This window comes from Sus scrofa, chromosome 10, assembly GCF_000003025.6.
Source record: "Sus scrofa isolate TJ Tabasco breed Duroc chromosome 10, Sscrofa11.1, whole genome shotgun sequence".
Taxonomy (NCBI): domain Eukaryota; kingdom Metazoa; phylum Chordata; class Mammalia; order Artiodactyla; family Suidae; genus Sus; species Sus scrofa.
Window position 1 is genome coordinate 26,626,828 of NC_010452.4, and position 17,278 is coordinate 26,644,105.

The 17,278-nt window shown below is 51.9% G+C and overlaps 1 protein-coding gene and 1 long non-coding RNA gene across 8 annotated transcripts in view; one reads left to right on the forward strand and one right to left on the reverse strand.

The window, feature by feature from the left end:
* PTCH1 (patched 1) overlaps nucleotides 338-17,278 on the forward strand; it is a 76,061-nt gene continuing 59,120 nt past the window's right edge. For 2 of the 7 annotated variants that reach the window (XM_013980139.2, XM_021064597.1), the window contains exons 1-2: nucleotides 9,241-10,159; nucleotides 10,837-11,029. Coding sequence is in view for 3 of the 7 variants with exons in the window: in XM_005668021.3 (XP_005668078.1) it covers nucleotides 8,995-9,201; nucleotides 10,837-11,029 (400 nt within the window). In the remaining 4 variants the exon portion in view is untranslated. Of the gene's footprint in view, nucleotides 800-8,931; nucleotides 9,202-9,240; nucleotides 10,160-10,836; nucleotides 11,030-11,554; nucleotides 11,668-17,278 lie in introns of those variants that run through there. The other 5 variants (XM_013980137.2, XM_005668021.3, XM_003482800.4 and 2 more) reach the window with 5 other exon arrangements.
* On the reverse strand, nucleotides 2,100-6,337 carry LOC106505124. The gene is made up of 4 exons (XR_002336291.1): nucleotides 5,601-6,337; nucleotides 5,090-5,143; nucleotides 3,993-4,205; nucleotides 2,100-3,089 (listed from the first exon to the last, which is right to left on the reverse strand). It is a non-coding gene; the product is annotated as an uncharacterized LOC106505124 (long non-coding RNA).

The window sequence follows — 17,278 nt, forward strand, 5'->3', positions numbered from 1 at the left end:
GCCCTTCCGAGGCGCTCTGGGCACCTCGCATTCCCCGGAGTGCCAAGGATGCTGAAATAAGCTTCCCTGATCCCCCAAGACACCCCCCCCCGGGGGGCGGGGGGGGGAGGCGTTGGGGCAAGAGGCTTGTGTTAGCAAATAACGTGCGTAGGGTGGGGAAGCCCTAGGTGGGGAAGGCGAGGCGGGGAGCGGAGACCCCCCGCCCCGCGGCCCCCAGCAGACAGAGCCGCGGGGGGCGGGGGGGGGGCCGGGGCTCGCTAGAGCTCGCTCGGCGGGACGCCTCCCAGGAGGGCGGGGAGGGGAGAGCCTGTTTACCCAGGAGGGCTGTGCTGATAGCACGTTCCTCGAGTTTACTTTGCTTTCCTTGAGTTTATTGTAAAGGGGTAAAGTTTTCGGATCTGTCACGTGACCCTGACAGGTCCTGCCTATGGCGCGGCAGACCACCCACGCCGAGGGCCATGGAACTGCTTAATAGAAACAGGCTTGTAATTGTGAGTCCGCGCTGCACTCCGCCGAAAGCCTCCGGCGGCCCAGCGCGCCGGGGTTTTTACACTTTCCGTTCCTTTTGTAAAGACGGAGGAGGAGGAGAAGACGAAGACGAAGAAAAAGACGACGACAGCGAAGACAAAGAGACCCGCGGCGACAAGGCTAGGGGGAGACGAGGGAAGACGGGGAGAAGACGGAGGAGCGGAGGACCAGGAAAGGGGGGCACGGGGGGGAAGGAATTGATGTGAAATCCAAGCGCAGCGTCCGCGCCATCGGCACCCACGCTCCGAGCAGGGCTTGACGGCCGGCTATGGTGAGTGCAGCCGGCGCGGCCGCCGCCGCCACTTTGCTCTCGCGCGGCGTGCGCCCCGGGGACGCGGGGTTGCGGGGCCTGGGCTCCCGGCGCGGCGGCCAGAGGGCCGGCCGGCCGGGCAAGCGGGCGGGGCGGGTGGCGCGCCGGGGCCGCGGGGCTGGGTGGGCTGCGCCGGCGGGGCGCAGGGGGCGCCGGCCAGCGTCTCCAGGCTCGCTCGTTCGCTCGCTCGCACGCTCTGGGCCCCCGCCCCCCGAGGCCAGCCCCGCGGGGTGGGGAGGGGGCTGGCTGCGGAGGGCCCGGCCGGGGAACGGCTCCGAGGGGAATTCTCACGGAGGGGGTCGCCTGGGATCCCATTTTCACGCTTGAAAGGGTCGCCACCTTGGCTTCCGCTCATCAGCCTGGTGGTGGCTACTGACTGCCAGCGAAGGCAGAGCTGGGGATGGAGGGCTGGTGCGGAGAGTGACAGCGCCGGGGGGAGGGTGCGGGCCGAGAGCGCGCGCGCACCCGGGCCACTTCTCCTGTCTCCCGGGAGCTCGGGGAGATCTGCCCCAGGGGTTGGGCGCACGCTCTCGCGCCCACAGCCGATGCTCTGGGCACCCGGGCTGGGACGCCTGAGTGGGACACCCAAGGTTAGGAGAGAAACACCTTATCAAAACCCGAAGCGCGAACATCCTCCTCCCCGCCGCTGTGGGTGGGAAAAGGGGCCAGAGGGGCTTTTCTGAGTTCAGGAAGGGGCCACGGGTAGAAGAGAGCTGGGTGTTGACTCTTGCATCCACGGAATCGGGCATTCTGGTGCCTGCCAACCACTAAGGAGATGGGCTGCTAGCCCAGTGCTGGGAAGGCTAAGTGTGGCTTGAGGGAAGCCCTGAGATTGGTGGGACTGATCCAAACCCATTTAGACCCGGTGACAACCCCGAGACCACAGGACCTCCAGAGATTGTATCTCAGGGGTGACATGTACACTCTGTCTTCGGGTATTTAAGTTGATGTTAAAAATGACTTCTACTTTGTGGAGGAGCAATAAATCCAAAGATTTCAGCTCTCAATTTACATCACCTAAGAAGGACCATAGACATCTATTCATATGTCTATGGAAGACATCCAGACACCTCTATTTTCTTTGACTTGGGAAAGGAGACCATCTTTTTTTTTATCCTTCTTCCCTGGGGGGGGGGGGTATAAAAGAACTAGACACAAACAATAAAGACCCACTATGGGTGGCTCTAAATATTTAACAATTGGATAACTGAAGTCTTGAACTACTACAATAGTCCTTTTTCAGCATTCTGTGTGTGTTCGATTTTTTTTTTTTTTTTTTTTTGCCTCCACTAGTTCAACATTCAATTAATTGCCTCCACAAAGAAAGACAATGCTTTTTGGTGCCTTTGTTACTGTAACTTATTCTTCCTGGGTGGTACCTCAGGTTAAATTGTTGCCTCAGGTGCATTGTGTACCCATGTTGTAAAACAAGGGCTTTCAATTGTGAGTTTGTGTGTGTTCCAGTTGTCACCCAGCTTCCTTCCTTCCACAAGGCTGTAGAACGCCCTTTGAGTCCAAGATCTTTTTATATTAAAATGTTGAATCAAAGTAGAGACCAATGGGTCCATTCTCCATTTGGGGTATTAGCTTCATTTCAGACTCACTGAGAAATGTATCGAATTTCTGATTATAATCTAATCATAATGTAACAAGCTATTTGGATAGGAGTTAGCACCATTTGGAGTTATTTTGTTGGGGGGGGGAGCTTTTTCTTTTACAAGTTGTCTTCAACTTTCTACAGATAGAGAAACTGATGAGGCAAATCAATATGGACTGAACGGATTAAAATATCTGTCTTCCCTATTTTATGCCCCCCCACCACACACACACACACACACACACACACACACACACACACACACACCTTTTATTTTCTCCCGCCTCTGCCACAGTGTATAAAGCCCTATTGAGACGTGTAGGCGTGATGTGTAAACCGGATTAGCAGTATGAAAGAAAGACACACAATAAGCTGGAATTGTTTTACTTCCCTTTCATTTCTCATGCCTATATCTCTAATAAATTTGTTGCTCCAGCAGTGGGTCAAAGGGATCATGTTGCTCAGCTTCTTTTTCATGCAAGACCCGATGGCAGAGATCACTGAAATGAATGATGTGCCTTCTGCCAAATGCAGAGCTTGATATGGATATGTTATGTGGGTAGACAGAGATGAGGGGAGAGATGGAGGGGGAAATGTTCACAGTCTGAATCTTTCCAGGATACATCTCTCTTAAAGTAATGTGGTTCAGAAGATCTATAGACAAGGGAGGAAATCAATGTGAAGGTTAATGCTGCTTTCTTTCAAGTTGCATTGTGTAGACTCTGAACATTTTCTCTACAGTTGGTGACGTTCCCAGCAAGAGAATACCAATGGCTTTGGCACTGCATAAAGTCTTTTTCAAACTAGTATGTGACTCTGTAAAACTATAATTTCTGGGACCTTCCAGGACACCTTCTCTGTGGCCCCCTAGCCCCCACCAAACTCGCTATAAGCTCACAAAAATGCCAGTGCTCCTGGGTTTGTGCTGTAGCCCCCTCATTTACTCTTTTGTAGAGTTGGGAGCAGCTTCCCATTAAAGGAGATCAGGGGTAATTAGCAGCATTATTTTGACAAGTTGGCTAGAGCTGTTCCCTTTCCTCCAGTTCTGGGGAGGGGGTGGATGGGGAGGGGAGGAAAGAGAAGGTGGAAGAGAGAAGGGGAGGGGAGTCCTGCTTTAGGGGGTTACATTCTGTGACTGCTGAATCGTTTTTTGCCTCCCCCTTTTAGATTCATTTTCTACCATCACCTTTAAGCAAATACAAAAGCTGCCAATGAGAAAATAATAAGGCATTCTTAGGGAGCCAAGAAATGGCTTGAATTGAGTCAACTCAACTCTTATCCAAGGTACCTGCTTTGAAGTGCTCAGGCTCTGGCCCATCACTCACATCCTGTACCCTAGCTCTCCATCCCTAAATAGAATATTACATCAAATCCCTAATTCCTCTCCCCATCAAAGCCTCTCAGCGTGGGGCTTAATGTAATGTTTGCAATTCTTTGCATTTGTGCAAAAGAGCATTAAGCTCCGTAGACAAAATTATAACATAGCCCATGGGTCACATTGTTAGAATATATTTACTCCTTCATTCATTGGTACTCTGCAGAAATTAGCAAAATTACCTTTGATTTTAAAGACCCAATTAGTTGGATCTGTGAAACCAGTGAACAGTCAAGTTCCATCGTGGTTTCTCATTCCTCTGCCAAGTGCAGCTCCCCAAAGTGCTTATCATTGGACTGTCCAAACACAAATGGCAGATGTTTTATTTCAGTGTCATCATTTGGATAATCGGATGCCATTTTTGAGATGTGCGTGGTGTGGCCATGGCTATTTGACTGTTGGAGCAGAGAAGAGAGAAGATAGGGAATCATGTTTTAAGAGTTTCAGGAATCTGTTTTGAAAACTACAAACTCCAGTGAAGTCTTGGATCATGATGGGGAGACCAAAATGACAACGGATGCGTTGAGATGGACTTGACTTGGAAAGGGAAAATGGGACACTCAGAAAGAGGGCCGGCCACTCCTGCCGGTTGAAAAAGGCACCAAGCTTCTCACTTGTTTGATAACTCTCAGGAAGGGAGCCATGCTGCAGAAAAGGCCATTAAAGGGACTTTTTCCTGCAGACACCTTCGCAGGCCTGGCTCCTTCTCTCAGCCTCATCTCAGGTCTGGAGGATCCTTGTGATTAGTTGAAGTTAACAAACCCGGTGTGGCGCAGCACTCCCTGCACAGGGCATGCATATTAAAGCCGACAATGCTTACAAATGTAAATAAGGGCAGATTGATTAGGAACAACTTTATCGCTGGGAATGTCGAACTCACATGCATCAGCAATGAGGCAAATTGGGGGCAGCCTCAGCCCTGACCACCCAAGTCGAGCAGGCTCCTCTTCCCTTTCTTAAAACGTTACAGAAACAAGGCCAATTAGATCCTCAAAGTAATTCATCTCCGTGTATGAAAAAAGCAGACCACAGGGGAAGCGGCGGGTTGGGGGTGGGGAGATTAAGATAGTGCTTGTTAGAGCCCAGGCTGGGGATTGCGTCCTGGAACCGATGGGGAGAATTTACAGGCCCGGACCATTGTCTGAGATGCTGAAAAGTTAACCTATCAAACAGCGGGTGAGGGGGCTCAGGGAGCTGAAAACCCTAGAGATCAGTGTTCAGAACGTTTTAGGAATTAAGTCAAACCCAGGGAAATGAGCCCGAGTGGAAGAGGCTTTACCATTGAAATGGTGCACATGTAGCAGCAGCCAGAACTGAGAGGATATGCAGCTGCCTGCGGAGAGTAACAGGGAACCATTATGGATAAATAGCTTACAATGTTATTTCGGAATCTCATGATCTAAGTAGCTATACTGAAATTCCTATAAAACATTGGGAGGAAAAAACTATTATTTTAGAAAAAAGTTGTAAAGAATTTTGTAAAGACAAACATAGCACTCTGTCTATAACTACGTGGTCACCTCTGCCATACAGCACGCCTCAAATATAAAAATACAGACGTGTAAAACTAGGGGTACCACCCCCAAGTCTTTAAAAAGTAATTTCCAGCGGCAAACATAAAATGGTTTGAGTCGAAACGTCTGCAGAACCATTCAGGGAGAAAACCTAGAGTAATAGTAAGTCACGTTTCCTGCTATTTATCAGATATAATAAAAATCAGGATATTGCTCAAAGATCAAGTTTGCCCTGTGTCGAGCCTAGTGTTCCTGCGATATTATTTATTAACGTACTGTCATTGGAATTGCACGCGGCTTGTCTTCCCTTCAGGATTTTCGCAGCCCTTCCCAGAGCCGCTCACAAAAATCACGTGCTCCTCCGGAGTTTTGAGTTTTGAATTTCCGCGCTGGCCGGGTACTCTGGTCCTCCTCCTGATCCCCTGCACACCCCCGGGCGCTGCTACTCTAGGTCTCTCTCTCTTCTACAGGACATCCTCCCCTGCTCAGGGTACTGCACACGTTTGGCTGCTCTGGGATTCACAGGGTAGGGCCTCTCCGTGAAACCAGGAAGGAGAAAAAGCCAGAGGTTCGGTGGTGAGGCTGGGTTGGGAGGAGAGAGATGGGGGAAAAGAACAGGGTGAAAGAGGAAGAAGAAAGGAAAGGGAAGATTGAAAGAAGGGGGGAGGGGGGAGAGAAGCCGCCGAAGAGGAAGTAAGGCGGCTGGGAGGGCTGGCGGAGAGGCCCCCCGCGGGAGCCGCGTGGGCCGCCCGGGTGGCCGGCGCGCCGGGCTGTAGTCCCTTTCGGGCCGGGGCCGCTGAATGGGAAGGGACCCGTGCGCTCAGCGATTGGCGGGCTGTGGGGAGGCCGCGCAGGCATTGGGCAACGTAAGGGGGCCGGACCTCCTTCAGGAATGTACTACGGAGCGTCCGGCACGTCCGTCTGCGCCGGCGGGGCGCGCGCCTAGCCTGGGCTCCCGGGAGCCAGCGCTGGAGACGTGGAGCCCACCTGGCGCGAGCCGGCCGCACCGACTTCCCTACCTGTTTGACCAGAGCTGCGCGGGCCTGGAGAGTCTGGAGCTCGGGCGCGCACACACAACCGGGCGCACCGGGACATGCGCGCGCTTTATAGGCCTCCGGGCCCCGAAGCGCGCGCCTACCGGGCCCCGAGTCACGTGGTCTCAGAGGCTCCGCCTTCTCCCCGCTCCTCCCCTTTCCCTCCATCTGGGTTTCTTTCTTTCCTTTCCTTTCTTCTTTTTTTTTTCAATGAACACACACCGTGTGCATCTTAAAGCCACACTGCCCCATTTCCCGATTTCAGTTGGCTTCTTGCTGCTGCGAATCAGTTTGCAGTTCAACCTTGTTTTTAAAAGAAGAAAAAATGAGCAAAAAATGCTAAAATGAGACAGAATCGAGGGTTTGTGGGTCTGGTCCCTATTGCAGGGAGGAACTTAACTTGCGAATGTAAGAAAACACTCAAAAAATTTTTTAATCAAAAGCGGAGCTGTGTAAGAGAGTTTAATTTGTTTGTGGCCGAGGATCCACCTTAGAGTCGCGGGTTTTCTTCCCCAACGGGAAGTGAATCCCCAGGATGTCTCGGTGACACTGGCTGCACTGTCTGGACAAGTCCTTGCAATCAGTGCACAATTTGTTTCAAATGAATCCAACATCAAACGTCTTGTTCTCCTTTATGTCACGCTATTATTAAATATAACAGGATGCGTACTGGGGTTTTTTTTTGGTGGGGGGGGACGTTTAAAATAGACTTTAAGTGAACAGGGACTTCTGGTTAATTTTTTTAACAAGGGGGGTCCAAGTGAATCCCAAATAGAAAAACTTTTCTCCCTTTCTAAAGAAAACATTTTTTGTTTCTCGGGTTGTTTAAAGGATTCTGTTGTTTCTCCTTTACATATGTCGCATTAAAGATTCAAATAAAAAAGCCTCTGCCTCCACGAGACTGCTTCGGTGTCTGGATTCTACGTTTATAAAACACTGAGTCCCTCAAATCAGGATGCTGCCGTGGGGTTTTGAGAGGAAAGGGGCGGGGGGGGTACGGAATTTAAGAAAGGGTGGCTTTTCTCAACCTCCTTACTTTCCTCTTTAACTTTCCATTTTGTTTATCTTAATTCGAGGCGTCGTTCCCCGCGAGAGCCTAAGTCTTCTCTTTGGTTATAAAAGAAAAGAGAAGGGAAAAAAAAAAAAAAATCTGGCACACACTGGCGCACTATCCACCACCCTGTCATTATTGGTGCAGGCCTGGGAATTCAAGCCGGACCTCCCAGTTTTTGCTGCAGCTTGAGGCCAAGGTGCCTCTGAAAGGGTTTTCTTTGAGGAATTTCAGAAATTGTTTAAGCGCTTAAAAAAATATTACATTTTCCCCGGTGTCTATCGTGATGCAAATGCTCGTGGGTGTCTTGTGCGTATGTATGTGCGCGCGCGAAAAGGCATCTTATAAAAAGAAGACACTGTTGAAAAGAAAAGGAATGAGAAAGAAAGGGAGGGGGAGCATTCCTTAATGGAAGTATTGCATGCGAGAAGGTTGGCGCTCTCGGAGGCTCCCCCCAAAGCCGGGGATGCACACACTGGGGTTGCCTACCTGGGTGGTCTCTCTACTTTGGTGAGCTGTTGCTAAGCAGCTAATAATAGTCATGTTTGCTGAGTAATTTCTGCCCTCCGCGAGCCAATCACGTTGCAGAAACCCAAGCCATCTGACAGCCCCGGGGGCGGGCGCTCCAGCCTTTTTCTCTTTCGCTCGCTCTCTCCCCCTCCACCCCCTCCCCTCCTCCTCCTCTTTCTCCAAATGGAGAGAGTTCTTTTTTTTCTTCTTCCATCTCATCTATTGAATCAAGGAGCTGCTGCGGCCGCTGCCCGCTGCACACACACAGAGCGGAGTCCCCAGGTCCCGGGAGCGAGAGAGGCGCCTTGCACTGGGGCAGAATGGTCCAGCGGGTCGGCGAGGAGCACAAGAAAGCAGCGTCCGGGACCAAGCAGCCACCGAGAACCCAGCAACCAGAGCCCGAGCAGCCTGAGCAGCCCAAGCAGCAGCTTCAGGAGCCGCCACCGCCCCCAGCAGCCGCCGCGGGAGCAGCGGCGGCGGCGGCGGCTGCTGCCCCGGCCCGGCAGCGCTGAGACTTGCCGGGCGCCCACGGACCCCACGGCGGCGGCTCTGCCCTTGCTCTCCGCGGCAGCTCGGGCGACCCAAGAGTCGCCGAGAGAGTCAGCGAGGCCGGCGGGAGCGGCGGGGATTTGCTGGCGCTTTCCGCAGTGAAGGGGTCGCGGCGCGGGGCGGGGGGCGGGTAGGGGAGTTGGGGACAGCAAGGAGCGCCGTGCGAGCGCCCGAAGGACACGCTGGCTCCGCGCGCCGGCTCTCGCCCTCCGGAGAACTGGATGTGGGCAGCGGCGGCCGCAGAGACCTCGGGACCCCCGCGCAATGTGGCAATGGAAGGCGCAGGGTCTGACTCCCCGGCAGCGGCCGCGGCCGCAGCGGCAGCAGCGCCCGCCGTGTGAGCAGCAGCGGCGGCAGCAGCAGGAGCAGCAGCAGCAGGTCTGTCAACCGGAGCCCCAGCCCGAGCAGCCGGCGGCCAGGAGCGTCCTCGCGAGCCGAGCGCCGGGGCGCGCCAGGAGCCGGCAGCGGCGGCAGCAGCGCGCGGGGCCGCCCGGGAAGCCTCGGTTCCCGCGGCGGCGGCGGCAACATGGCTTCGGCTGGTAATGCCGCCGAGCCCCAGGACCTCGGCAGCGGCGGCAGCGGCGGCAGCTGCAGCGGAGCCCCGGGCCGGCCGGCCGGCGGCGGGAGGCGCAGACGGACCGGGGGGCTGCGCCGCAACGCCGCGCCGGACCGGGACTATCTGCATCGGCCCAGCTACTGCGACGCCGCCTTCGCTCTGGAGCAGATTTCCAAGGTGCATTTCAGACTCTCTCTTCTCCTCCCACCCTCTCTTCCCTCCTCTTCCTCTTTGGGATTGTCCCTGCCACACATGTATCTACACACACACACACACACACACACACACACCTCCAGGAAGAAAAAAAAGACAAGTGGGGATTGAAGAATTCAAACCCTCCCTCCAGTCCTGAGAGGAAAGGGCTGTCTGAGGTCCGCAGGGGGTGGAGGGTGTGTGTGTGTGTGTGTGTGTGTGTGTGTGTGTGTGTGTACACACGCCCTCCCTGGCGTGCCTTTTCCGGAGCACTGGAAAGCGGTCCACAGTGGACCACCTCGAGGGCCGCCGCAGCGCGGCAGTGCCGCGTGCCCCCTACTCCCGAGCCCCCTCCGCTCGTGTCTCTGCCCCTGTCCCTATTTGCAGCCTAAACTCCTGTAATACTGCCACATTTCTTAATGTTTTAGAGGGGGAGGCGGAGTGGAGGGAGGCGGAGAGAGGAGGGGGGGAGGGAGCCGAAATAAAGGTGGTTTCCTTTTTTGGCAGCAGGTTTTGCTTTTGTTGAGCATGAAATCTCTGCTCCCTTAAAAATTATCCTCGGAAGAGGGCATCTCCCCTCTTCTTTTCCAGTTTTTGAGCCACTGCTTCTCAGAGCGTGGGGGAAAGGGAAAGTTGTAAACAAATTGCCACCTTAAATCCGCCGTGCGGGTCGGCGGAGCTGCCGGGTTCATTGTGTTTACGAGGCTCGCTGAAATGTGTGGAATCCGGGGAAGGCGCTCACCCAGACGGGGGCCCGCCGGGGCCGCGGCCAGCGCCGGGGAAACGCCGCCGCCGGGAGCAGCCAGCGCCCAGCCAGGACCCCCGCTTGCGTCGGCCTGGGCCCTTCCCCTGTGTACTCGGCTGCTTTTTACGTTTAACCAGAAAGGAAGGGAAAGGAGGGAAAGATCCATGTGGCTGCCCTCTTCCGATCACAAATATTGTCGTAAGTTGCAGATGGCTGCCCCACTTCCTAATTCAGCTCACACGGCGTTTCCCAACGCTATGGAAATGCGTGGGGGTGAGCTCCGGCGCCCATTCTCACCACGTGGATCCCCACTTACCACCACGCCGGGCGGGAGGTCAGGATCGGGGAGCCCGCCATACATTGTTCCCAAAGCGCTCTCGTCCTCCACCCTGCGTCCCCGCCCGAGTACCCCGAGAAGGGTGAAGGCTGGAGCAGCACTTGGCGGGGAAGGGCGCCGTGGTTTGCTGGTTCTTAAATGTTGGGCTCCACCACAGGGATCACGCGGCCCCTCCCGTCCCAGATCCGGCGTGAATATATTGCCTGTGTTGAGTGATGTCTCTTCTCTCTGCCTCGGTTTCCCCTTGTTCTTGCAGCCCCTCCTCCTAGCCCCTCAAGTCACATTCGGGGATGCTACGCCGGCCGCGCGTGGGGGCGTCTCGGCTGTTGCAGAGCTGCAGCTCCCACGCTGCTGCCTGACTTTGATTTATGACCAGGCCCCCCCACGCAGCTCGCGTTTCCTCGGGCCGACCTGGGTTCCAGCCTGGAGAACACCCCCGACGGCGGTCGCGGGATGCCGGGCGGGTGCGCGCAAGCGGGCGTGGGCGCGCGGACTGCGACTCCCCGGCGCTCACTCCTCCCTTCTGCTTCATCCTCAGGGGAAAGCTACTGGCCGGAAAGCGCCGCTGTGGCTGAGAGCGAAGTTTCAGAGACTCTTATTTAAACTGGGTTGTTACATTCAAAAAAACTGCGGCAAGTTCTTGGTTGTAGGCCTCCTCATATTTGGGGCCTTCGCTGTGGGATTAAAGGCAGCTAATCTCGAGACCAACGTGGAGGAGCTGTGGGTGGAAGGTAAGAGACCCAGCGCCCGCCGCGGCGTCCTCTGGTCCCCCACCCCGGATCCCCTTCTCGTCCTTCCAATTGATAAAGATATTTGCCAGCACACACCTAGACCCTTTCTGTGGAGAGCGAAAACCCCCTGCCCGCACCAGGGGGAATTGTTTATTGTTTGGGCGCCTGGCCAAGAGCCAGGCCCGCCCGACAAAGGCTGCGCTGTAATCTACTCGGGGAGCTGCGCTTTGCGAGGTGTTGTGGGAGAGAGTGGCGAGGGCGGGCCGGCGGGGGCGCGGGGGCCCCTCCGTGGGACGGACCACTCCGCCTGGCCGGGGGCCCCCCTGGTCCTGTCGCCGCCGCCGCTCGCCGCCGCGGTGCGCGGAGACGCGGCCAGAGGAAGGCCTCTTGGCTCCCGGCTCTGGTCCTCTTCGTCCTTCCCTCCCCCACCCCCACCCACCGCGTCCAAAGAGAAAGGAGCGGGGGGAGCAGAAAGGGGCCACCCCTCCGGCTGGAGGGAGTGTGCGCGCCCCCGGCGGCCGCGGCCGCCGCGCGGAGGGCGGGGGGCGGGCGCAGCGCGGGCCTGCGGAGGCGGCGGCGTGTGTGGTCCTGTTTTTGGACAGCTTTCAACTCTTGGGGAAAAAAACATTTGTCTCAAGGTACAAAAAAAGGGGGGGTGGGGGGGAGAAAGGAGCTGGAAGAAAAAAAAACAGTAAAGCACAGACTGGAGCGCATGTTTGCAAAGTAGATTAATGTTTCCTCGCGGGTGGGGGCTTTTAAAATGGAATTATTCTGGGGGAAGGCTGCGTTTTGCAGGCTCAAAGAATAAATGTGTTTTAAGAAAGCAGGTTTGGAGGGAGAGGCCATAGGAGCTCTCCAAGGGGTTCTGCCAGTCTTTTATCCACATTCCTCAATTTGGGGGTTCTTGAAGTCTTTTTTTTTTTTTTGAAGCTGTTGTAAATTGAAAATAGATCACCCCACCACCCCAGACGGAAACATTTTTCATTCTTTTTGTAAAAACTTTATTGATAGGGAGTTTGGATTTGTTTGGCGGGGGGTGGGGTGGGGGGGATGGTCCTTTTTTTTTTTTTTTCCTGTTGGTTGCTGGTTTTTTTAAAATCTTTTAGGAGAGTAACAGTCTTGCTGTTTGGAAATACTTTAACCCCTAAACAATGCCTAGGGGATCTCTTAGAATGAGATGGGAGGGAAGGATTGAGGTAATTATGTATATATTTCAAACCGGAATATCTGAGGCATAGGAATAGTGAAAGCTACTTAAGACAAAAATTTGGAAGACTTAGAGTTACGTTCATAATTGCATAATTGATCCCTTTCAGAATGCTGTTGGAGTAGGAACCTTGGAGAATATTTGGTAATCTTGCCTTGTTTGGGAAGATTCAGCTTTCAGTGTTTTGCAAGCATATGGTGGACTCTTTAGTTGAGAAGTGACAATTAAAATAATAGTCCAAATAATTAAGACCAGCAAACATTCTTGCCTTTAAGTAGCTTGGTAATTAATACAACAGGGCTCTTAGGATTTAATCCATAGGGTAATTTACCTCAACTCAGTACTTCATTGTCATTGGTAGATTAAAAAAAAAAAAAAGAGTTTTATTATGCACCAATGATGTCCTGGCGACACACTTTGTGAGCATCTGCAACTGCCCTAGGCCCTGCTGGGCAACTCTGAAGTATATGAGAGAGACACTCCCTATGCACAAATTCATGGACCTAAAACTACTAGAGTTGAACACACTTGCACTAAATTTGAGCTCACCACTGAAGTGGGCCATGAAAGATTAAAGAAAAGAGAAAAAGCATCCATGGAGGTGGTGAGGCAAATTAGGGTGACCTAGAGAGAGACTGGACTAGAGGGAGTCCTAGACAGGTGCAGAAGGGGGTCAGGCCAAGGGCCATGCTGAGAGAAGGGTCCCCACTGTTTCAGGAATGGAGTACCAAGTAGCTCCTTTGGGCCCTGGGCAGCAGGGCTGTAGTTTGGAAATGATGTGATTGGCTAGACTGTGGGAAGCTACCACTGGTTCTAGGACAAAGCAAGGGCTGAGCAAAGGGGGCCCCCAGCTCTATCCACATGTTCACTTTCTATTACTTGGGCCACCAAATCTGTTGGGTGTCGACCACGATGATAAAAGATCACTTTTTGTTGTTTTGAGCAAGACTTTTGAGTAGACATTGGTAAATGTAACTTGTTTCTATAACAGTGTATATATATTTCTAGAAATAACTCTGTTGCTGCATTACATACCTCATTTCAAGGCACACTTAGTAGCAGTCTCACTTGGACTCAGTGACAGAGTGGGACGTGACATCTGAGATGTGACTCATTTTGCCTACTTTGGGCCTCTGAGCTATTTTCCATCCCCTTCTGTTTTGGCAGTTTCAGGGGGGCTCACTGGCTCTTTGGCCAAATATTAATTACTCAATAATAATAGTAAATATTATTGACTATCACTTGTTGATTAATGACCCTTACCACGATTATCACATTCCATACCACTCAGTAGCTATCAGTTATTATCTTTATTTCTTTTGTTTGTTCGTTTGCTTTTTTGGGCCGCCCCTGTAGCATATGGAAGTTCTCAGGCTAGAGACTGAATCAGAGAAGCAGCTGCAGGCCTACACCACAGCCACAGCAATGCCAGATCCTAAACCCACTGAGCAAGACCAGGGATGGAACCTGCATCCTCATGGATACTAGTCGGGTTTATTACTGCTGAGCCACAACAGACACTCCCTTGTTATCTTTATCATCTGTTGGCCTATGTAACTTTTTATATAAGATTGACTTGTCCCATTTTCCACAAGAGAAACTCTGGATCTTGTCCCTCCACGTGCACTTTGCCAATTGATGACTTAAGTCAACCTGGTCTCCTGTTGCCTTGACTTTGATTTGTCATTCACTCATTTATTCTTTCTTTCTACACTGGATTCTTCCCCTGTAGAAGCAGCAACAGTTTCATAAAAGCACGTAAGCCCAAGCTGGGAGGCCACCATTACCATTTTATAGTTTTAATTTAAATTCAAAGTAGAGATCCTAATGAAGAGGTTTTGTTTGTGACATAGTGAGCTGAGTGTTCGTGTCAGCAGCAAGTAGTGGAAGCATGTGCTTTTCAGAGAGAATTTCCTGCTCTCCTAGACTGTAGTAGGCTAAAAAGAAGAGCAACTCAGAATTTAGGTTAATTTTGCACTGCAGTGTCTCAGATAAATTCTTCATCCCTAGCAGCGAAGAAGTCTGTTAGATGGTGTTTTCTTAATAGAGACTGTAAATGTTCTGGACCTAAACAAGAACGCTTGCTACAGCAAACCAAATGAATGGAGATTGTAAATTTCCCTAGTGAGAAAGCAACCCAACAGAGCAAAGCACAAGAGCGTTCAAGGGAAGAGAAGGCTGAGGGACAGTTGGAAAAATGCTATTTATTCTGTGGTGAAAAAGCTAACATATATATACACAAACATAAAGGCAACTGGAGATATATATCTACACATCTAAACACAGATAAGTACATATCTAGAGAAATGGATAGAAAGATAACATATCTCCACTTGCCTTTGTGTTTGTGGGGGCGCATGAACTTCCTACAAGTATGGTTGTATCTGGCATAATAATGCTATCTTTTTAATATAGCCAGCAAATTTAATATAGCCAGCAAATTAAAGGGGTCTGTCTTTGATTGGGCTCTCATGCTGGGGATATGTGGCTTAATAAGACAGTTTAAATACATTGGCTGCAATGTGCAGACCATTATAAGCCAGATAAGGAAGATATTTGTTTATGGCCTTGGTGATAAGAATTCCTTGATTCTGTAGTTGCCATATTCATCTAGCGATTGCCTTTCAAGAAACTGTCAATAGACATTAGGTGCTAGCTTGGGTCTTAGGCTTATATAGTATTTGCAAGTAAAAAAAAAAAAAAAAAAAAAAAAAAAAGGTCAAATCCAGCTTGCTCGTGAGTGGAGGACTGAGGTTTGGTAAGAGAATATGTGGAATGATGAAAGTGGACATCTGCTGTTCTCGAAACCCAAGCTGGTGGCAGCAAGGTCAGGGAGAGACTAATTGATAATTTCACAATAAAAATACGCGTTCTGCATATGCTCTCAGGGCCTGCTCTGGGCCAGGCACTACCCAAAGCTGCAAAGCTCCAGAGAGACGTGGTGGAAGGCCACTGTCCCCTGCCCTCAGGGGACACACAGACCAGTGGCACCATGGAAGGAACATCTTCCAGGACAGCCCCAAGGGAGGGAGGGTGTCTGAGCCAGGACCTGGGCTGGAGGGTTAGAGAGGTGGGGGGAGGGGCCCGCATTCCAGGCCCAAGAAACAGCATGGGCAAAGGCTCCGAGGACAGGGGCATGGTCTCTGGGAGGACTCCCAGTGCTTGCATGGGTTGGGACATCAGGTTGGCAGTGAGAAGCCTTGAGGCTTGGAAGGTCCAGCTGCACAGCAGGAAGTTCTCCAAGGTGGGCAGGGTGTTTGTCAGAGGGGCTGCTAACTCTTCCTTCTAGCTGTTCTTTGCCCACCTGAAGATCTGCACTGGCATATTTGGCCTCTAGCACACTCCCTGGTTCCACGGTGCTTCTCCTGGATCTCATCCTTCTGGGCACAGGAGGGGGACATGCTTGCCTTTTTCATCTCGCCCCTTTCTCTGTTAGCTTTTCCTTTTGGATCTTTCTGTCTCACTGAATGCCTCCCCCAACACCCCCTCTCTCATCTCAGATCCAAGTTTATTGGCATGATTCGATTTACCTCTTTGAGCTTTGGGGTATTTTTCCCTCATTGCTTGCCTAGCCCCTGGCTTCCTTTCCTGCAAAGGAAAACAGCCCTGAAACGAACCCATATTGCCTGTGTTTGGTAATGAACATCTCTAGAGGCCAGCATGAGGAGAAGAGGACACAGGTTGTGACTGATTTTTTTTCCTAAGGGAAATTGTTTAAAAATGCCCTCTTGATGTTCCGAAGTGCTCTCAAATTTGTACCTTGCTAGCATTACGCCTTCTGTGTTCTTGGCTGTTCTTGGTGAAAGAACTGAGCTTCACCGCCCTTTTCAGTTTAGAGGACCTTGGGGCTGGATAGTCTGTCATGGGAGCTGTCCTGTGCATCAGAGGATGTTCCCCGGACTCTACCCACTAGATGCCAGTAGCACTCTCCCAGTTGTGACAACCACGTTTCTAGTCATTGTCAAATGTGTGTCGGGTTGTGTGTGTGTGTGTGTGCGCGCGCGCGCGTGCAGAATTGCCCCCATTGAGAGCCACTGGTTTAGATAATAGATTTGGATTGAAAGACCCATGCTGTGCAGACGGAAGGCTTTTATTATGAGAGTTGTGGCTGCTTAAAGCATTGCCGCCAGTGCACACGTTTCACTCTTTAAGATAAGGCGCCCTCCCCCATCCCCGCATTTACACAGACTTGGGTAACTGATTTCTTTTCATGCTAATAATTTAAATTTTTGATGATTCTGGGAATTACATCGAATCGCAAATTAAAAAGACACCATGACAAGGTGGGGCAGGGGGAGGAGGCAGGCCACAGAAGAGAGGAAGAGCTTTCTGTCCGAATACTTGATTTCCCTTTTCCTTCAGGTTAACTTAATTTTGCAGGTAGACTTCCTTGCATTTCGAGCACATAGGCTGAAGGCTTCGAGCACAAGGGTGACGGTGTCAAAAGCAATAAAAGACAGCACTGGATTTTGTTCATCTGGCAATAACTGCTCCTTTCCAGAGCCCACGTAGCTGTTGGCTCTTTGGTGGTCTAAGCCTCCAGATGTTCCTGTCACACACCGCTTTCCCCCAGGTGCTCTCGTGAAGCAGAACCAAAGTGACAGCCAGGGACTGACGCCCGTCAGCCGGAGAGGCAGGGCGGGCTCTGCTCCTCCTGCCTTTCCAAGGTTATCACCCAAGTTCTGCTTTCGGGGACATTTCACGAGGGACAGAAGGAATGAAATGCAGCAGCTCTTTTCTGCTCCTTGGTCCCTGAGTCACTTTTACAAATGATGAATATATGTTTTAGCAAGATATTGATCAGATGCTGGTCGCGGACACGTGCATACAGGTGGAAGCAATTGTGGCGTATTTTTCACATCTGGAGAAAGATGATTGAAAAATTAATGCCTGGCAATCATTGCTTGAAGAACAGCAAGTGGCCTCAGGTGCCTTCTTCCCAGGGCAGCTGACCCTGCGACTCCTTCCCATCACTTTGCCACCTGCCACTATTGACCCTCCATCGTGTTGAGAAGCCAGGCTGGGCTATGTATGGAGTGTTT